Source organism: Pleurodeles waltl, chromosome 7, assembly GCF_031143425.1.
Source record: "Pleurodeles waltl isolate 20211129_DDA chromosome 7, aPleWal1.hap1.20221129, whole genome shotgun sequence".
NCBI classification, from domain to species: domain Eukaryota; kingdom Metazoa; phylum Chordata; class Amphibia; order Caudata; family Salamandridae; genus Pleurodeles; species Pleurodeles waltl.
In genome coordinates this window covers 1,436,825,107-1,436,843,008 of record NC_090446.1, presented here as the reverse complement: position 1 = coordinate 1,436,843,008, position 17,902 = coordinate 1,436,825,107, and the positions used below count along the sequence as shown (strand labels likewise).

At 45.6% G+C, this 17,902-nt stretch overlaps 1 protein-coding gene across 1 annotated transcript in view; it reads left to right on the top strand.

The window, feature by feature from the left end:
* The window catches only part of LOC138247429 (putative methyltransferase DDB_G0268948), a 102,712-nt gene extending 88,032 nt beyond the window's left edge, over window positions 1-14,680 (top strand). Inside the window, exons 4-5 of the mRNA XM_069202061.1 lie at window positions 3,179-3,392; window positions 14,129-14,680. Of these exons, the coding sequence (XP_069058162.1) occupies window positions 3,179-3,254 (76 nt within the window). The 3' untranslated portion in view covers window positions 3,255-3,392; window positions 14,129-14,680. The remainder of the gene's footprint in view (window positions 1-3,178; window positions 3,393-14,128) is intronic.
* The last annotated feature ends 3,222 nt before the right edge of the window (window positions 14,681-17,902 follow it).

Genomic DNA, 17,902 nt, shown 5'->3' with positions numbered 1-17,902 from the left:
AGATTATATGGTTCTTATTGGAATAGGAGTCAAGTTTTTGGGAGATTGATAGTAGTACGTTTACATGTTGGGGTTTTACCGGGCAGAGTGTGATTGATCCATGAATTTTTGCTTGTGCTTCGGATTTTGATTTGATTTTGTGTGCTCTATGAAAGTATAGCGGTGAGTTGAAGTTGATGTTTCAAAGAGTGAGTAGAAGGTTTGTGAGGAAGGAGATCACATCATTGCTCTCTTCCAGTAATTGTAGTCCATTTACCTGGATGTTGTTTCCTTGACTTCTATTCTCCAAATCAAGTCTGCCCCACTCCATTGTTTCAATAACAAGGTTATAGCAGCCCTTTTAATTCCATCTGACTTAGGTTTTGCTGTTTGGCAATGGCTTCAGAAAACAGTAGTTGTTTTGTTGTCTTATATACAAGCACTGAAACTAAGACTGTGATTCATTCCTTCCCAATACTAATGGGGAACCTGCCTTCTGTTGTCTTTTATTTAGTGGTTAAATTAATAGTGTGACTGTTCCTCCATGTGTGCTCTCAGAGCAGCTGTTGTTTCTTGCAGGCTACAACAGGTTAAGTGTAGTTCCTTAGGTTAGTGCTGTATGTGGCAGAATATGCAAAATGCACAGATGACAGACAGAATGCTGAACAGTGTCAAACATTCACCCCCAGTTAGCAATCTGTGCCTAAATCCATCATTTCTTTGCCCACCACGTTAATCCAGTTTGCACCCAGCATATGCATATCAGTCTTGACCCTGCTCCCCATGGGATCAGTCCAGCCTGAACCGCCAGTCAAGGTCCTCCCTGGACCAGAAACAAGCATCCTCGGACCGGATTCGGGGTATCCCCCCTCATCAGCCAGGCTAGTTTGAATCTGGTGGCATGGTGAGAATGGGACCTACATCTGGGCATACCCGTCCCTCTTAGGATGACAAATGCAAAAAGAACAGATGATGGAATGAATGGTGAACAATGGGCGGCCCCCAGTCAGCAATCCAGGTGTAAATCCATTGTTGTTTTGCACACCACACCATTCCAATTTGGACCCAGACATCTGAAAATCAATCTTGATCCTGCTCCCAATGAGAACAGTACGACCCAAACTGCCAGGTTAGGTCCTCCATGGACTGGAAACAAGCAACATGGGACCTATTTCAGGGGATCACCTCTCATCAGCCAGGTTAGCCTAACTCTGGGGTCACAGTGAGCACTGGACCCGCGTTTGGGCTTACCCTTCCATCTGGGGATACAAATACAAAAAGAACAGATAATGGACAGAATGCTGAACAATGTCAAACATTCACCCCAGTCAGCTATCTGGGGCTAAATCCATCATTTTTTTGCTCACCACTGCAATCCAGTTTGATCCCAGCTATATGCAAATCAGTCTTTACTCTGCTCCCCATTTGAACAGTTCAGCCCAAACTGATAGGCCAGGAACAAGCATCCTGGGACTGGTGGACCAGCAGGTGTTGCTATTGCTGACCTACCATTCTTGTCTCTTTAAGGGAGGTCAAATGTATATGATCTCCTGATCCAAAATGGTGGGTCCATGTTTGGACCGAAACCGCTCCCAGGATTCTTGTTTCCGGTCCAGGGAGGACCTGGTCAAGCAGTTCAGACTGGATCCAGTTTGGCCCCAGCTATATGCAAATTAGTATTTACTCTGCTCCCCATTTGAACAGTTCAGCCCAAACTGACAGGCCTGGAACAAGCATCCTGGGACTGGTGGACCAGCAGGTGTTGCTATTGCTGACCTACCATTCTTGTTTCTTTAAGGGAGGTCAAATTTATATGATCTCCTGATCCAAAATGGTGGGTCCATGTTTGGACCGAAACCGCTCCCAGGATTCTTGTTTCCTGTCCAGGGAGGACCTGGTCAAGCAGTTCAGACTGTATTGCTCCAATGGGGAGAAGGGTCAAGACTGGTTTGTATATAGACTGTGTCCACACTGGTGTGGCATGGTGGTCAACAGAATTATGGATTTAGGCCAAGATCTCTGTCTTGGAGTGAATGCTTGATATTATTTAACATTCCCTCCATCACCTGTTCTTTTTGCATAAGTGGCAGTATAAGCACAGTTGTGCAGAGATAGAGAGTGAATTTGATGGGATGGTGGTCTGCAATGAGACCTCCAAGCCTGCAGGTGTTTTTAGTTCTGCCCTATCATTCTTCTTCCTGAAGGGGAGGTCAAATGTATACGATCTCCTGTTCGAGGATGATGGGTCCATGTTTGTTGAGTTCTTTCCTGTTGAGCAAGTTTACCTTTGTATTTTGTACAATTTCACTGAGGGAGTAGGTTTACAATGTGTACATTGTGGCATATGTCCAGTAGCAGATATCCAGGACGCGGCTTCTCAGAATCTATCAGCAGTACCAACACCTCTGTGGCCTCGGCCACACTGTTGCTCCTTGGTGTGTTCAGGACAGGTCAGATAATGGTAGCACTGTCCAGTCTGTAGTTACTCTCACCACTTGTGGTCTCTACTGCAGTTTCATGTAGCCAGCTGGCTAATAAGACAGTGAGAGATGTCCTAAGCTATTCCCTTACTTCCTGAGAAGGAGTATCTGCAGTGCAGCTGTTTTACAACATTCTGGCTCTCACAGTTTAAGCTCTTCTAAAGAGCAGCAATTTGCAGCATAGTGTTACTCTGCCCCAGACACTGCCACTATAATGGATGGCACAAAACATACTACAGTCAACAAGAGGCATTTAACTTCCAGACCCAAGGTGCAGTTCAGGGGAGGAGAATAGGGGCCCGAATAAGGTGCACAGAGTTCTAAAGAAAGCAAAGCAGACAGGGCAAAAAGTCACACAACAGATAATAATCCCCTACAGCTATTGTTATTTGGTAACAATTCAATCACTTTAAACCATTTTAATTCTTAACAAATTTAATATGATGCCAAATTTCTGACTTCATGTATGGCAAATGACTTGTGCTCTGTCTAAAACAGACCACAACAGCTTTCTATTACAGCCAATCTTCTGAATCTGAGTGACCAGTAACAAAGCTAATATAGATCTGGCACATTTATAAGAAGTACATTTTAAGGCCAGCAGCAGTAGAGAGGTCAGGGTTCAGAAAGCTTCTAGGTTTAAGTTTGTGAAAGCTCAAGATTAATATAGTTGTTAAGATCATGGCCTCATATATACACAACTGTGGTGTCATCTTTAGAGTTGCCCCTGCTGAGAAGATTCCATATGAAGATGGCTCTGTGGACCTGATAACTGCTTCAGTTGCGACCCACTAGTTTGAAGTTGAGGAGTTCTTAAGGGAAGCAGATCGAGTACTCAAGCCCAATGGGTGCCTGGCATTGTCCTCCTTGTATCCCCACTTTGATCTTCACTACAAAGATTGTTCTAAATGTTTGACGGATACATTTATGGAGGTAAGAGTAATGCTGTAATCACTGTGGAAATAATCCAGATATGTTTTTACAGGACCGATTCCTTTTCAAATTGTTTGTAAAGAAAGATGTGGACAAAACACTATCCAGAGTGAAAAGATTTACTGGTCGAAAAGGGCCAAAGTCACTACAAGAAAAAATTTCAGAGTGGGGCCACCGGTGTGCCCTGCTTCACCTAATGTTCTTTGCTGTCTAATTGTTTGCACTCATGCTCTAATCCAATCAAAAGCTTCATGGTATAAATAGTATGTGTAACATATTTGAGTGTCCGCTTTCACAACTTGTATAGGCATCTGTAGATGTAACAGTTAAGCTTAAATTGTATCCTCTTTGATGAGGGAAGAAAGAAAGGGAACGTCGGAAGCTCTTCTGTCTTTCAAGCCAATCATTAAATGCAATGCATTGTTGTAAGCAATCTGCAGCTTAGTCATAAATTTGACAGTTACATGTTTGACAGGTATGCCAGCAAAGATAGAACAGGGATAGTGTAGCCATCAGTTGACATCTGTTTGGTTTAAAATGAGCACCATCGTTTATTTATTTTTTAAGTTTTAGGAAGAAATGTATTAAACAAGATTGCAACAAACTTCACATAATTATAATAAAATCTGTGAGAATAAGATTAACAACAGGGGTTTTGTGAGTTAATACAGCATCTTACTGGAACAAAATAAGCTGCATATAAACAATCTTTAGCATAATTAAGAAAACAGAAAGAGAGAGAGGAGGGAGTGGATGTCTGATAAATGCCAATAATACCTGTTGGTAGTGCAAAAGGTGAGAATGAGAAAGCAGATGCTGAAATAGAAAATCATTAATAACATATCACGAAGCGTATAAGTAGATTATAAATGAGGGGTTCAGTATTACATTCCATGGAGGTTTAGGGACCTCTTCTAGTGGAGGCTGGTGAGTAGTAACGTTTTGCACGCAAGTATCTAGAAGGATGCAAACAGGTGAACAAATAATACCTCCTTTATTAACAAGTGAAGTGGGGGTAACGTGCTCTGGCAAGTCTGTAGTTATAACAAACATTGTACCACCAAGCTTGAAAAGAAAGTTGCAAGGAGTTTTTTCCAATTCTTAGTAATTTGCTGAAAGTCAACTGTAAATAGTAAATCAAGTGTAACAATTTTACAAGTAGTGTTTCTCCAAGTAGCTGAAAGACTTCCAAGAGAAATAGTTGAAAATAAAAATGGAATATATGCGTGAAAAATAGAATTAATTTGGGACCATATTTTCAGCCAAACCTGATGTGTAGAAGGTCTTGAAAAGAGAAAAATACAGTTTTGAGTTGTGTTGGCAGATCGTGATATTTTGCATAATTGTTACCATATTTTATCCCAAATTGTGTTAGGCCATGACATTTGGAAATCGATTTCCCATTGTAGTTCAATTTCTGATTTATCTCTGTGTTCTGTAATCTTAGTAAGTAATTTGTAAATGGATGAAGCACTGGGAAAGTAATGGACAAGTTGAATATTGAAAGTTGGAGTAGAAATATGTGATGCTAGTGACGTTAAAGTGCAAGTGATGGTTTATAATAATATATTCAGTTTGTTACAATAGGTTTTCTGAATATCATAAAGCCATTGTGCTTGAGGAAATGTGATAAAAGAGTCACTCAACTGGAATTGGTAAATCCAAAGCAAACTCTTACCGCACCAAAATAGGCCTATTATTAATTTTTAGGAGTTTTTATGCGAAATAGAATAATTAAGAAATTGCTCTTTTTCTGAGAGATGGGAGAAGAGTATTGGCCTGAGTAATTTGCAAGTAGTTTTATGAATAGGGGATGATTGGAAATGTGTCTTTGGAGAAAAGGAGAGGAATTCCTGAAAATAAAAGGGGACAGAAAGGATAATTAAATATCTTTCCAAAGAGGATAGAAGCCCATAGGCGAGTCCGATAAACATTTGGAAGTGTGTTTAAGTAGAAAAGCAGTAAAACGTTTATACCACTGTGATACTTACTACGTTTAAGTTTAATAAGAGAGATACAGGGTTTTTTATGATTGCATAGAAAGGAGGACAGTACAGAGTATATATTTTTTTGTAAGTGAGCAGGACTATTATGAAGTATGGTAGACAGGTACAAAAATTGATGTTTGCGAGCACCATGTTGACAGTATCAGGTCTACCCAACCAAGATAGATAATGAGGGTGCAATCTAACGTTGAATTGGTTAAAATGGTGATTATTGTTTTTAAGTTTAAAGATTTAGGGCCTCATTTTGAACCCACCAGCCCCATGAAGAGAAGACCGCTGTGGTCCTAGAGGTCTTCTCTCTGGGCCAATCATAACTTTCACACTGAGCTGATGTGCAGGAACCATGTTTCCCCCCCATCATCCCAGGGGGAAAGGTGTTGTAGTATTATTCCCGGCTCATATTAGAGACAGCAGCAATGCTGCAGCATGTAGGGTGCAGCAGCACCCTTGAAATGCTCACTCTCTGCACAGCAGACAGTGCTAATTTCAAGGCTGCTGGGCAGGAGGACACCCCTGTGGCTCCCTGCACTTGGCCTGGCAGTTCGGGCTGGACTCTTCCCATGGGGAGCAGGGTCAAGACTGATTTACATATGGCTGGGTCCGTACTGCAGTGGCATGGTGAGCAAAAGAACAATAGATTCAATCCAGATCTGTGACTAGGTAAGTGTTTGAAAAGTTTCAATACTCCGCCCATCACCCTTTTGTGTTTCTAAAGTCACACTAAGTGGCCAGGGTATTCCCAGACGTGGGTCCCTTGCTCGCTGCGTCACTGGATTCAAGCTAGCCTGGCTGATGAGGGATGATACTCCAAAACCCATTCCAGGATTCTTGTTTCCAGTCCAGGGAGGACCATGAAGGACCTGGCTTGGAGTTTGCGTCATTATCAGCAGCCACAAGCGGGTGTTGTGCATCGTTTATCCAGCCATGATGCGTTGATCTCCCAGCTGTGATGCAGCTTCGATTTCAACCACGAAGCTGGCGACGTGTCGTTTATCAGCCGCGTTGCAGATGGTGTGTCAAAAACTTCCCCCCACAGCATTCTGTGCGTGTATTTCAGCTCTTGTTCTGCCAACTTCACCTTTCAAGGGCCCAGGGACTGGATAGAACACCACTTTGCAGGGAAGGAGTCTCAGCAGAGATTCCAGGTGCTGGCAGAGGAAGTCTGTGATGGCCCTTAGATTTCAAAACAGGAGGCAAGCTCAGTTCAGGTCCCTGGAGATTCTTCTCAAGCAGGAATGCACAACAAAGTCCAGTCTTTGTCTCCTTTCACAGGCAGAAGCAGCAACTGCAGGATATCCCAACAAAGCACAGTCACAGGCAGGGGCCAGGGGCAGCACTTCCCCTCAGCTCTTCAGCTCTTCTCCTTGGCAAAGCTTCCTCTTGAATCCAAAAGTGATCTTGAAGAAATCTAAAGTATGGGGTTTTGGGTTCACTACTTATACCCTTTTCTGCCTTTGAAGTAGGAAAACTTCAAAAGAAAGTCTCTGTTGTTCACAAGATCCTGCCTTGCCCAGGCCAGGCCCCAGACACGCACCAGAGGGTTGGAGACTGCATTGTGAGAGGGCAGGCACAGTCCCTTCAGGCATAAGTGACCAATCCTCCCTTCACTCTAGCACAGATGGCTCATCAGGATATGCAGGCTACACCCCACCATCCTTTGTCTCACTGTCTAGAAGGGATTCAGAAACAGCCCGCCTGTCAAACTGACCCAGACAGGGAATCCACAAACAGGCACAGTCACAGAATGGTTAAAGCAAAAAAATGCCCACTTTCTAAAAGTGGCATTTTTTAAACTAACAATCTAAAAAACAACTTTAAAAGATGTATTTTTAAATTGTGAGTTCAGAGACCCCAAACTCCAGATTTCTATATGCTCCCAAAGGGAATCTGCACTTTAAAGTTATTTAAAGGCAGTCCCCATGTTAACCTATCAGAGAGCTAGGCCTTGCAACAGTGAAAACCGAATTTAGCAGTATTTCAATGTTAGGACATGTAAAACACACCAGTACATGTCCCACCTTTAACATATACTGCACCCTGCCCATGGCGATACCTAGGGCCTACCTTAGGGATGCCTTATATGTATTAAAATGGAAGGTTTGGACCTGGCAAGTGGGTACACTTGCAAGGTCGAATTGGCAATGCAAGACTGCACACACAGACACTGCAGTGGCATGTCAGACACATGTTTGCAGGGCTACTCATGTGGGTAGCACAACCAGTGCTGCAAGCCCACAAGTAGCATTTGATTTACAGGTCCTGGGCACCTCTAGTGCACTTTACTATGGACTTACTAGTAAATCAAATATGCCAATCATGGATAAACCAATCCCACATACATTTTGCACAGGGAGCACTTGCACTTTAGCACTGGTCAGCAGTGGTAAAGTGCCCAGAGTACCAAAAACAGCCAAAACAGAGTCCAGCACAAGGTTAAAACCTGGGAAGCAGAGGCAAAAAGGACAGGGAAGTCCAAGTCAAGGATGCCAGGTTTAACACCTTTAAATACATTTTAAGTGTAATTTAAAATAGAAATGGAATTTGGGGTCTCTGAACTCACAAATAAAAAAATTCATATTTTGGTAAAGTTGGTTTGTAGATTGTGAGTTTGAAAATGCCACTTTTAGAAAGTGGACATTTTCTTGCTTAACCATTCTATGCCTCTGCTTAGCTGTTGGATCCACATCTGGGTCAGACTGACAGTAGGGGTGTTTGTGAATTCACTCTAGGCAGTAACACAAAGGGAGCTGAGTTGTGTCCTGCATATCCTGAAGAGTCTTTCTGGGCTAGAGAGGGAGGTAGCAGCTGTCACCTGTACTTGAAAGGGATGTGTCTACCCCCTCTCAATACAGTCTCCAACCGCCGAGAGTGTGGCGGGAGCAGGGCAAGGAAGAGGCAAGGTCTTGTGCACAACAAAGATTTTCCTTTGAAGTTTGCCTACTTCAAAGGCATAAATGGGTATAAGTAGTGGACCCGAACCCCCAGAATTTTAGAACACTTCTGGATCAAGAGGAAACTCAGTCAAGGAGAAGAGATGAAGAGATGTAAGGAGGAGCACTGCCCCTTTGCTGTGTGTTCTTTGCTAGGCTGACCTGTAGTTGTTGCTTCTGCTTTGGAGAGGACAAAGGATGGACTTTGCTTTGTATCCTGCTTGTGAAGTTTCTCCAAGGGCTTGGATTGAGCTTGCCTTCTGTTAAGAAGTCTCAGGGACATCAAAGACTTCACCTGCCAGCACCTGGGCTCTCTTGCTGAGACCCCCTGACTTGCCACATGGTGCCACATCCAGTCCCTGGGCCCCTGAAAGGAGAACCTGGCAGAACCTGAGTGAAGATCCACCCACCAGAGCTGAGCGGCAGAAAAATTGATGCAGCACCTGCCTCATGGCTGTAAAATTGACACAGAAATTGCCACAGAAATTGCCTCACAGCTGCAGAAATTGACACATCACTAGCTCAGCGTGTCTTCACCATTGCTGTGTGTCTGAATTTTCCATGCATCATCCCTTGGTGTCAAAATCTTCAACATCACCACATGGACCCAAGGCTGCTTGCCCAGAAATCGTTGCATCCCTTCCCTTCAAGGAAAGAATCAATGCATTTGTTACCTGGTGGAGAAAGAATCCATGCATGTCCTCACTTACGAGTAAGGAATCAACACATTGAGCAGCACACATAGTAAAAGGAATACACCTCTTGTGATTGTTTTTGTGCAGGAAGGTGTCCCTTCCTGCATAAAAAACAATAATCCTCACAACGCAGGCACCCTTGCACCATGGTGCAAGGATGCTTGTGTTGATGCATGGCAGCAATTTGTGCACCAGTGCAGGGGGTCCCGGTGGTGCAGTGTGGTGGAGCAAGGCACTAGTTGCACTTTCCTGCACCACAGGTCTTGTAAATGAGGCCCAAAGTGAGGGACAACAATTAAAGTGCAGCATAACACCAAGGAGTTTAGCCTCTAATTTCTGAATACACCTTGCTTCATCTTCCCTTCTGTAATTGCTGATAACCCTTTGAGGGGCTCAAAGATGGTGCTAAAATCACCAGCAACTATTACAGGGGATTAATCTAAGCTCTCTAAAAGACGGTGAGCCAACAGTTTTAAAGTAGGTGGCTCCTTGTTCCTAGGTGTGAAACAGTTATATACCTTACAGACTTTGACCCTGCTCCCATTCAGCCTGCTAATGCTTAATCCTAGAATGGTGCTACAGTTGATATCCAGTCTTTTAAGAATAACGCCTGATGTATTTTTAATCCAAGTTTGTAGCCTGACAGACAGCCAACTTGCCTTAGAAGAGAGTGCCTCTATACTATACTGCAGATACCTATTGCCTAAACATGTTCTCCAAAGCCCATGTCTCTTGAAAGGTGGTTATGTCAAACGCATTGATAAAATTACCCCATTCTGGGTTGGTGAGTTTCACTCTTATACCAGCTACATTCCAGGACAATAATTTGAAAAATACAGTTCTACCGTTTCCTACTTGAGTAATTACTGGAGTGGCTTGGTCATAGCATATAGGAGTGGGGTCATGTAGACCTGACAGGCTTAGGGTGGTCACCCCTAACTTTTTGCCTGCCTCCCTCCACTTTTGAATATACTACAAAAGAGGGAACCCTGTAACCCTAACCTGACCTGGGTACTACAGTAAGTATGAACAAAAGTGGTCAGCAGGTAGGGAAAAATTCAGACAATATTTTTAGAGACCAGTGCTAAATCCTGTCCTCATGGGTCAATTACTTTCCCTTATTTATTTAAATCATTTTAATACAAGGTCAGCAGTGGCTCGTCGGTGAACAATCTACAACATAGATATATACATAACATAGATATATACATCACATCACAAACATTTATGACAAAAACAAATCTCAATGCTGGCAATATGCCAGAGGAGGGTTATGCCCAGCACCATTTCTTTACATTGTGGTCACTGTTACAAGTTTGTAATTGTAATCCACTGAAATGCGATGATTGAAGGTTTAAATGCAACCAGCTGACAAATACATGCACATTTATTAAAAAGATATTATGTAGTGCATATTAAATTTCTTGTCTGAGTTAATTGACTTAAAGACCTCAATCTCGCAAAAGATGTGTCAACGTGTCTCGGCCTCTTCAGTCAGGTCCTCATCAGGACTATCAGGGGGCAATGACGCCTCTTTTTCTGTTAGAATTAGTAATACTTGAGAGTTACCACGTGTATTCCCATGTTGATACCTAGCCAATCTTTGTTATTTCAAGAATGTAAAAACACTCGTTACTAGAGCCTTGATAGAGTCCACCTAGTTGCTGTGCTGGTGCGGTCGTAGCGGCATGCCACGTCCGGGCGATTCGGAATCTGAATTCCGTTTCTTGAGAGAGCAGCTGACTCTCTGCTCCTTGCGTCTTGTATTTGTATTTGTAGTTGAATGTGTAACAGTTGTCCATGCACATAAATGTTCAAAAATCACTAAGCTATGTGTTCCTGTAATGTCCTGCAGGTGGGCCTCCACCCTACACAATTAGAGAGGTGTCCTAGCTTTAAGACTGAGATGCAGCCAGTGTCACCTTGTGTGTCACATGTGTCATTCCAGGGTTTGGTGTGAGAGGGTATGATGTGTGCAATGCAATGTTGAAATGGCATGTGTGACAAACGATATGACATAATCTGAGTTAGGATATAGACATCATGGCCCTACCGTTCCGCGGTCGAAAGACCGCGGCGGTAATTCTGACATTCCCGCTGGGCTGGCGGGCGGCCGCCTTCAGGCCGCCCGCCAGCCCAGCGGGAAAGAGGCTTCCACGATGAAGCCGGCTCGGAATCGAGCCGGCGGAGTGAAAGCTGTGCGACGGGTGCAGTTGCACCCGTCGCGTATTTCACTGTCTGCGCAGCAGACAGTGAAATACATTTAGGGGCCCTCTTACGGGGGCCCCTGCGGTGCCCGGGGGCCCCGCGACCCCCCCTACCGCCATCCGGTTCCCGGCGGGCGGACCGCCGGGAACTGTATGGCGGTAGGGGGGGTCGGAATCCCCTCGGCGGCGCAGCTAGCTGCGCCGCCTTGGAGGATTCCAATGGGCGGCGGTACACTGGCGGGTGACCGCCAGTGTTGCCGGTCCGACCGCGGCTTTACCGCCGCGGTCGGAATGCCCATTGGAGCACCGCCGGCCTGTCAGCGGTGCTCCCGCGGTCCTCCAACCCGGCGGTCATGGACCGCCAGGATTGGAATGACCACCCATGTCTCTTGCAATGTTGAGGATGTAGGTTAAGTTGATTGTTGAACAAGTGCCACCCTGTGCTGCTATGGAATTGTGGGTGTTAGGAAAAGGAAAGCATGTCCACATACACAGTGATGTCAATCAAGATATGTGTCAGAGGTGCTATTTATCTGATTAGCATGCCTGTCGCGAGCAGATTTGTCACAGCACTTTTTACACCACTGTGTGCCACACGTTGCTTTAAGTTACTCAGGAAATGGTACAGATGATGTACACTTGTTGAGGGCTCTAGGGGGCTTATGCAGGAGACAATTGCACCACCAGTGCCTCACTACTCTTCAGAAATTAAGTGAGGCACCAGCAGTGCAAAGAGTATTGTGCTGGGCAACAGTCAATTGAGTACACAATGAGAATACAACTCTGCTCCAGATGGATGTGGGACATGTCTAAGGATTGTAGCAAACTAGATGTGTGCAGATGTACCAACATGATCTGCCCATCATGATAATTGTGAGTGAGTTTGGTCACATCATGTGCGTATAGAATGTGGATGCTGAGTCCATACCTAGTACTTAGGAGATGTTAGACATGCGTGTGCACAGGTAGTTCATTAAGAGGGAATACTGTAGCTGGGATGTATGTCGGAACGACGCCTGACGGAACAACGAATGCCTGAACAACGAGGTCAGAACAACGACCTCGTTGTTACCACTAATGCCTTTACCACGAATGCCTTAACAACGATTTTTCGTTGTAAAGGCATTCCTGGTAAGGGCATTAGTGATAGGCATCCATTGTTCCTGCATGAGTCCCCCCAGCCCCCCACCCCTAAAAATTATCGCAACCCCCCCAAAACCACACCAACCCCCCACCCTTGCCCCTAAAAATACCCCGCCCATAAAACTGACCCCCACCCTCCCCCCAAAACCAACAACAACCCCAACCCCCACCCCATCCCTGAAACCTAAAGTACCCCCACCCCTAAAACTACTCCGAGCCCCCCACCCTGCCCCTAAACCTAAACCCCCCACCCCACCCCTAAAATTACCCGACCCCCCAACCCACCCCTAAAACCTAAAACCCCAACCCCCCACCCCACCCCTAAAACTGACCCCCACCATACCCCCAAAACCTAAAACCCCAACCCCCACCCCATTCCTGAAACCTAAAGTACCCCAACCCCCACCCCTGAAACTACTCCTAGCCCCCCCACCCTGCCCCTAAACCTAAACCCCCCCACCCCCGCCCCTAAACCAGAAAATACCCCGACCCCCCACCCCCGGCCCTAAACCTAAAGCCCTGACCCCCCCACCCCGCCTCCCGCCCCTAAACCAGAACCCGACCCCCCACCCCGCCCCTAAACCAGAAAATACCCTGACCCCCCACCCCCGCCCCTAAACCTAAAACCCCAACCCCCCACCCCCACCCCTAAAATAGAAAATACCCCTGACCCCCCACCCCTGCCCACCGCTAAAACAGAAAATACCCCGACCCCCCACCTCCGGCCCTAAACCTAAATCCCCCACCCCGCCCCCGCCCCTCGCCCCTAAAACAGAAAAAAACCCAACCCCCCCAACTTCCCAAAAACTAAAACCCCGACCCCCCGCCCCACTTACCTGAGTCGTAGTCGCCTCGTCCTCCTTAGCCGACTCCCTTGTTTTGTGCCTTAACCACGCATATGCGTTGTTCAGCACATGCGTGGTTAAGGCACAAAACAACGAAGTCGTGGTTAAGGAAAGCGTTGTTCTGCTTTTGTTAACCAGGACTTTGTTGTTTGGGAGTCGGCCTTAAGGCCGTTTCCCCTGTAGCTGCACCCAGTGCAGTGCCACTCTTCCTGTGCCCCTTAGGGCACCCATACAGCCACCATGTGTTTGCCACATAAGACATTTTGCACACTATTCCACAGGGTAGAGGGCAATGGGTACAACATCTGTAAACAATATAGAGGTACTGTTCAGGCTTAGGGCAAGCAATATGGCACTAACCCTGAACTGTACATAGTGGCCCATTGTAAGCAATGGTGTGCCCCGTTGTAACGTGTGCTCTAAGCAGGTGTTAACCCAAGGACACATGAATGATGCATTGGCATTCCTTAGATTTACCAGTGCCATTTTTCCTGCCCCCCTACCTGGTGAACCTCACCTTGCATCCATGATGCCTGGCCAAGGCTTGATGTAGCGCAAGGGTTCTCAAAGTGTGTAAAATACATGTATTGCACCCCTTTGTGACTATGGCATAGGGATTTTGGACTTGTTGGGCCACTTGATCCTCACTAGTGTGAAGACACAAATGTTGCACAAGGAGGCAGTATCCCACTTACCTCCGGGCCCTAATGGTCAACAATGGATAGCTGTTAACCCAGCGACATGTACATGATACCTTAGATGGCTGGTAGGAAGTCTTGAATTGGCGATTGCCATTGTTGTGGAATATCTGGTGGACAGCATGAGTCATCTGAGGATGCTGTGTACATTGCATGTTTGTTCTACCTCTGCCCAATGCAGTATTTGATGCCATGTTCTCCTCATGTTTTAGCTGCCACTATGACCACAGCACAGAAGCATGCTTTTGAAAAGAGGGAAGAGTGTTTCTGCCACACCATGGAGGTACACGCAGGGTATCGGAGGATAGCCAGAATTTATCCATGTGAAACTTTTTCGGGCTCGGCTAGCCTTTCAACAAAGCGGTCCTCCGAAACAGGTTGCAACTGTGCAGGGCACATAGGGCACAACATCTGGGGTCAGGGGGACCTCAGCTGGTCCAACCCCCTCCATATCATATGCCTACTCAGCCACAGCAACAGCCATCTGCAGCAGCCACATCCTCAAACCTTGAGGCAGACATGAGGAGGGACATGGCAGCCACAATGGTAAGGTTAGACCATCTCGAGAAGGACAGTGCTAGAAAGTGCAAGTTGCTAAAGTTTTGTAAAAAAGAAAGATGAAGAAGGTCTAAGCATGTTGATGCACAGCCTACCTGTTCCTTCCCTACTTCTGTTGTATATTGTTATCAGTTTTAGTGGGTTTTAGGTGTGTAGTGATAAGTTAGTTGAATAGATTAGGTTAGTTGTTGGATAAAGTAAGTATAGTTGGGGGCTGGGTTTTAGTATTGTTTTTGTTTTGGGGGGGTTTGGTGAGGGGTTATGTATTGAGCTCTATGTTTATAAAAAATAAAAATAAAAAACATTACAGGAATGCCTTAGGGTATGTTTTCAGTATTGATTTACATGTATGACTAAGGACCTGTCAGATTGGCTGCAATATAACATTAGCTACTCAAAACATTTGTCATCCCTAGGTTCCTGTTATTCACATTGTGTACGTATATGGAACCTTTGATAGGTAAGTATGGAACTTCAACTGTCATGTCTGAGGTCTATCAGAAATAATCTTGTAAAGCGTGCACATATTACTTAAACTTATTTGGGGTATGTATCCTGGCACACTGACAGTTGGCGGTCACTGATCAAATTTGCCTCTTCTGTTCCACACATATTAGTTGTACTAGTGCTCTCATCCGAGAAAATTCCAGACACTTGGTTCTGCCATATGTCAACTTGCATGGATATCTGTTCAAAACATGCTTTTAAGACTCTGAAAGTTGGTTGTAGCCCACAACACCATCAGTCCACTTTTTCATGTTAGAGTCCTAGTGTGTGGCTTTGCGTCTGACAGTATGCCACACATGTAATTAGATTCTGTGCTCATTGACATAGCTTCACACAATGCATACATTTAGTTGAGATGATGGATCACAGTAAAAGATGGCATGATACATGTGAATATGGAGATTATTGTACATGTGCAAGTGTATTTTCCAGTGCAGTACAATGTCCAGTTCACAGACCCCATGAGAGATCCTGAGCCATTTGTTGTACATTCAAAGTCCAAGGGTGAGGGACATGTCATGAGACATGGGTAGGAGAAGTGTTAATTACTGAAGAGGTGTCAACATTGACAATAGGTAGGAAATGTGATAATGACAGTCTATAGCAGATACATCAATAGTGGCTGAGTGAAGAGGGCACATTGCCAGCTGTCATAACACTGGCATGATCTTAAGGACAAAACTAAGGAGATACTGTCCATGTGGTGGTACCGGGTGGTTTTCCTTGTGAATGTTGTTCCTTTCACATCTTCATACTCTGATGTGTGGTGCCTCCTGTGTCATGGGTAGTGGTGTTGCTGAAGTTGAGGGGTGCACACACACACACATCAGGGTATAGAGATGTGGAATCAAAGGTCCTGGCAGCTGCCATTTGTGGTAACATATAAGTCATCACTACAGCAAGGAGGAACTGCTGATTTCTCAACACTGCAGCAACATCACAGTGGCAGGCAGCCAAGTTCTGGGAGGCCACTTCCCGGTGCATGGACTCCAGGGTATTTTGTATAGTCCCCAGCCTATTCTCTATCATGCTGCTGCCACTTTGGGAGGGCAATTGTTGAAGCCTCTGCCTCATGAGAGCAGCTATGTTGGCCAGGGACTGCTGAAGTCCCCGTAGCTGGCAGTGGGTGCCTCTGATGGAAGCTGAGTTGTCCTTATTTGGCTGCGGCACCTGTGCACATCCTCTCGGTTGACTACCATGGTCTCCACCCCCACTCACACTTGCTTAGCTAGCTTCCACTGCACTCCTATCACTGTCCTCTGAAAGGTGATGTCAGGGTCCTCGTAGTCCAGGCCTGTGGCAGGACTGGTTGGTGCTCTGTGTTGGTAGTTGGGTGGTTCATGTGGAGACCCCACAATGCTGTGTATTCTCCCTGCGACTGTAGGTGGTATGTGGAAGGAACATAGGACATCCTGGAGAGTCTCTTCATTGATGGTCAGCTGCTGGTCATCCATGTCATCTGTAAAATCCAGGAGAGGCACGTCGGCGGGAGGTAAAGCATCATCCTTTGCAATGAGATAGTGAAATGTCAGTCTTTGACTGTAGTAGCTATTCACATGGCTGATCATTTACTTGCTACTGGAGGCTCAGTGACATGTTGCAGACCCCAGGTTAAAGTTGTTAATTATGTGTTCCATTGTGCATCACACATGGGCAACCTTTCAAGGTATTTTGTGATTTATCCCACACCACCATATTCCTTGCAGGCCCCTTTGCCCCAGCCACTGACATGCATGGAATCACATTACCTTCCTATTTACCATGGTGGGCAGTCCCAGGGTAGTTTAATGAATGTTGTCACTCTTTTGGTGCTTTACTGTATCGGCACCATGAATGATGGCACTAGTAAAGCAAAGCCCAGGGAGGTCCATTGCTTACAATGCTTGTGTTACTTTGTCAGTTGCCTTTAGCCGGCCCCACACATGTACTAACTGGATATCACATTGCAACGATTATGGATTGTCAGCCCCATTCATTTGGCCCTCCCTACATTAGGGACATTTCCTTGCATACAGCGTATCTGCCACAGGCATATGTTGGTGTAAGGATGTACAATGTGGATCAATGCATGCATTTTGAGACTTTGTTTATGTGGCACGAGGGGAATGGGCAGTTGGATTGACATGGGCAACTATTTGTATGATGGTATAGTTGCATTACATGTTAGTGACATTGTGCCCGCAGTGCAACATCGATGCCACTTGTGCCAGTTATTACGCATGAAGGTGTCCCTTTATGCACACCAACCAGTCACACAACACAGACAACCTTGTTACATGGTGAAATTGAGGCTACTTGTACAGCAGCACAAATGATGATCACACACATGCATCATATTTTGTATGAGTTCACGTTTCTGCCCTTTCCCAAATGGCACATGGAGGTGTGTCAGAGTTGCTGTTGGGCCACGCTGTGCGGGTTGCCTTCCACATTTTGCACACTGAGGCCCTGATTTTTTCTTAAGTGGTGCACCTCGTGCAGCAGCAATAATAGTTGCAAAGTGCTGCGCTGTGTTTTCTGGAATACGGCACACTCCTGCGCTTCCCCCAGCTCCTGTGCAGATTTTTCTCCTTGCACCATAGGGCAAGGGTGCCTGCATTGAGGGTGTCCCTTCCTGCACATAAAAAAATCTGTTATGGCAAGGTGGCGTTTCTATGTGTGCTGCAGGATGCAGCACACAGGAGAAGGGCAATGATACGAGGAGAATGGTGAGCATTTCGCCTTGTTGTGCCATCCTGACACCACCCGTGAGGTGGTGATGACTTTAGTCACAGTCTCTGGTGAACACGTCTTGGATCTGGGACAACAGCAATATGCAATATGTGTTGTTGTGGCACAGCCACAGTCACACTGATTGCACACCGCTTCCAGGCAAAGTGCTGCATGTGTAGGGGCCATATTTACAATGTGGTGTTAAGCCA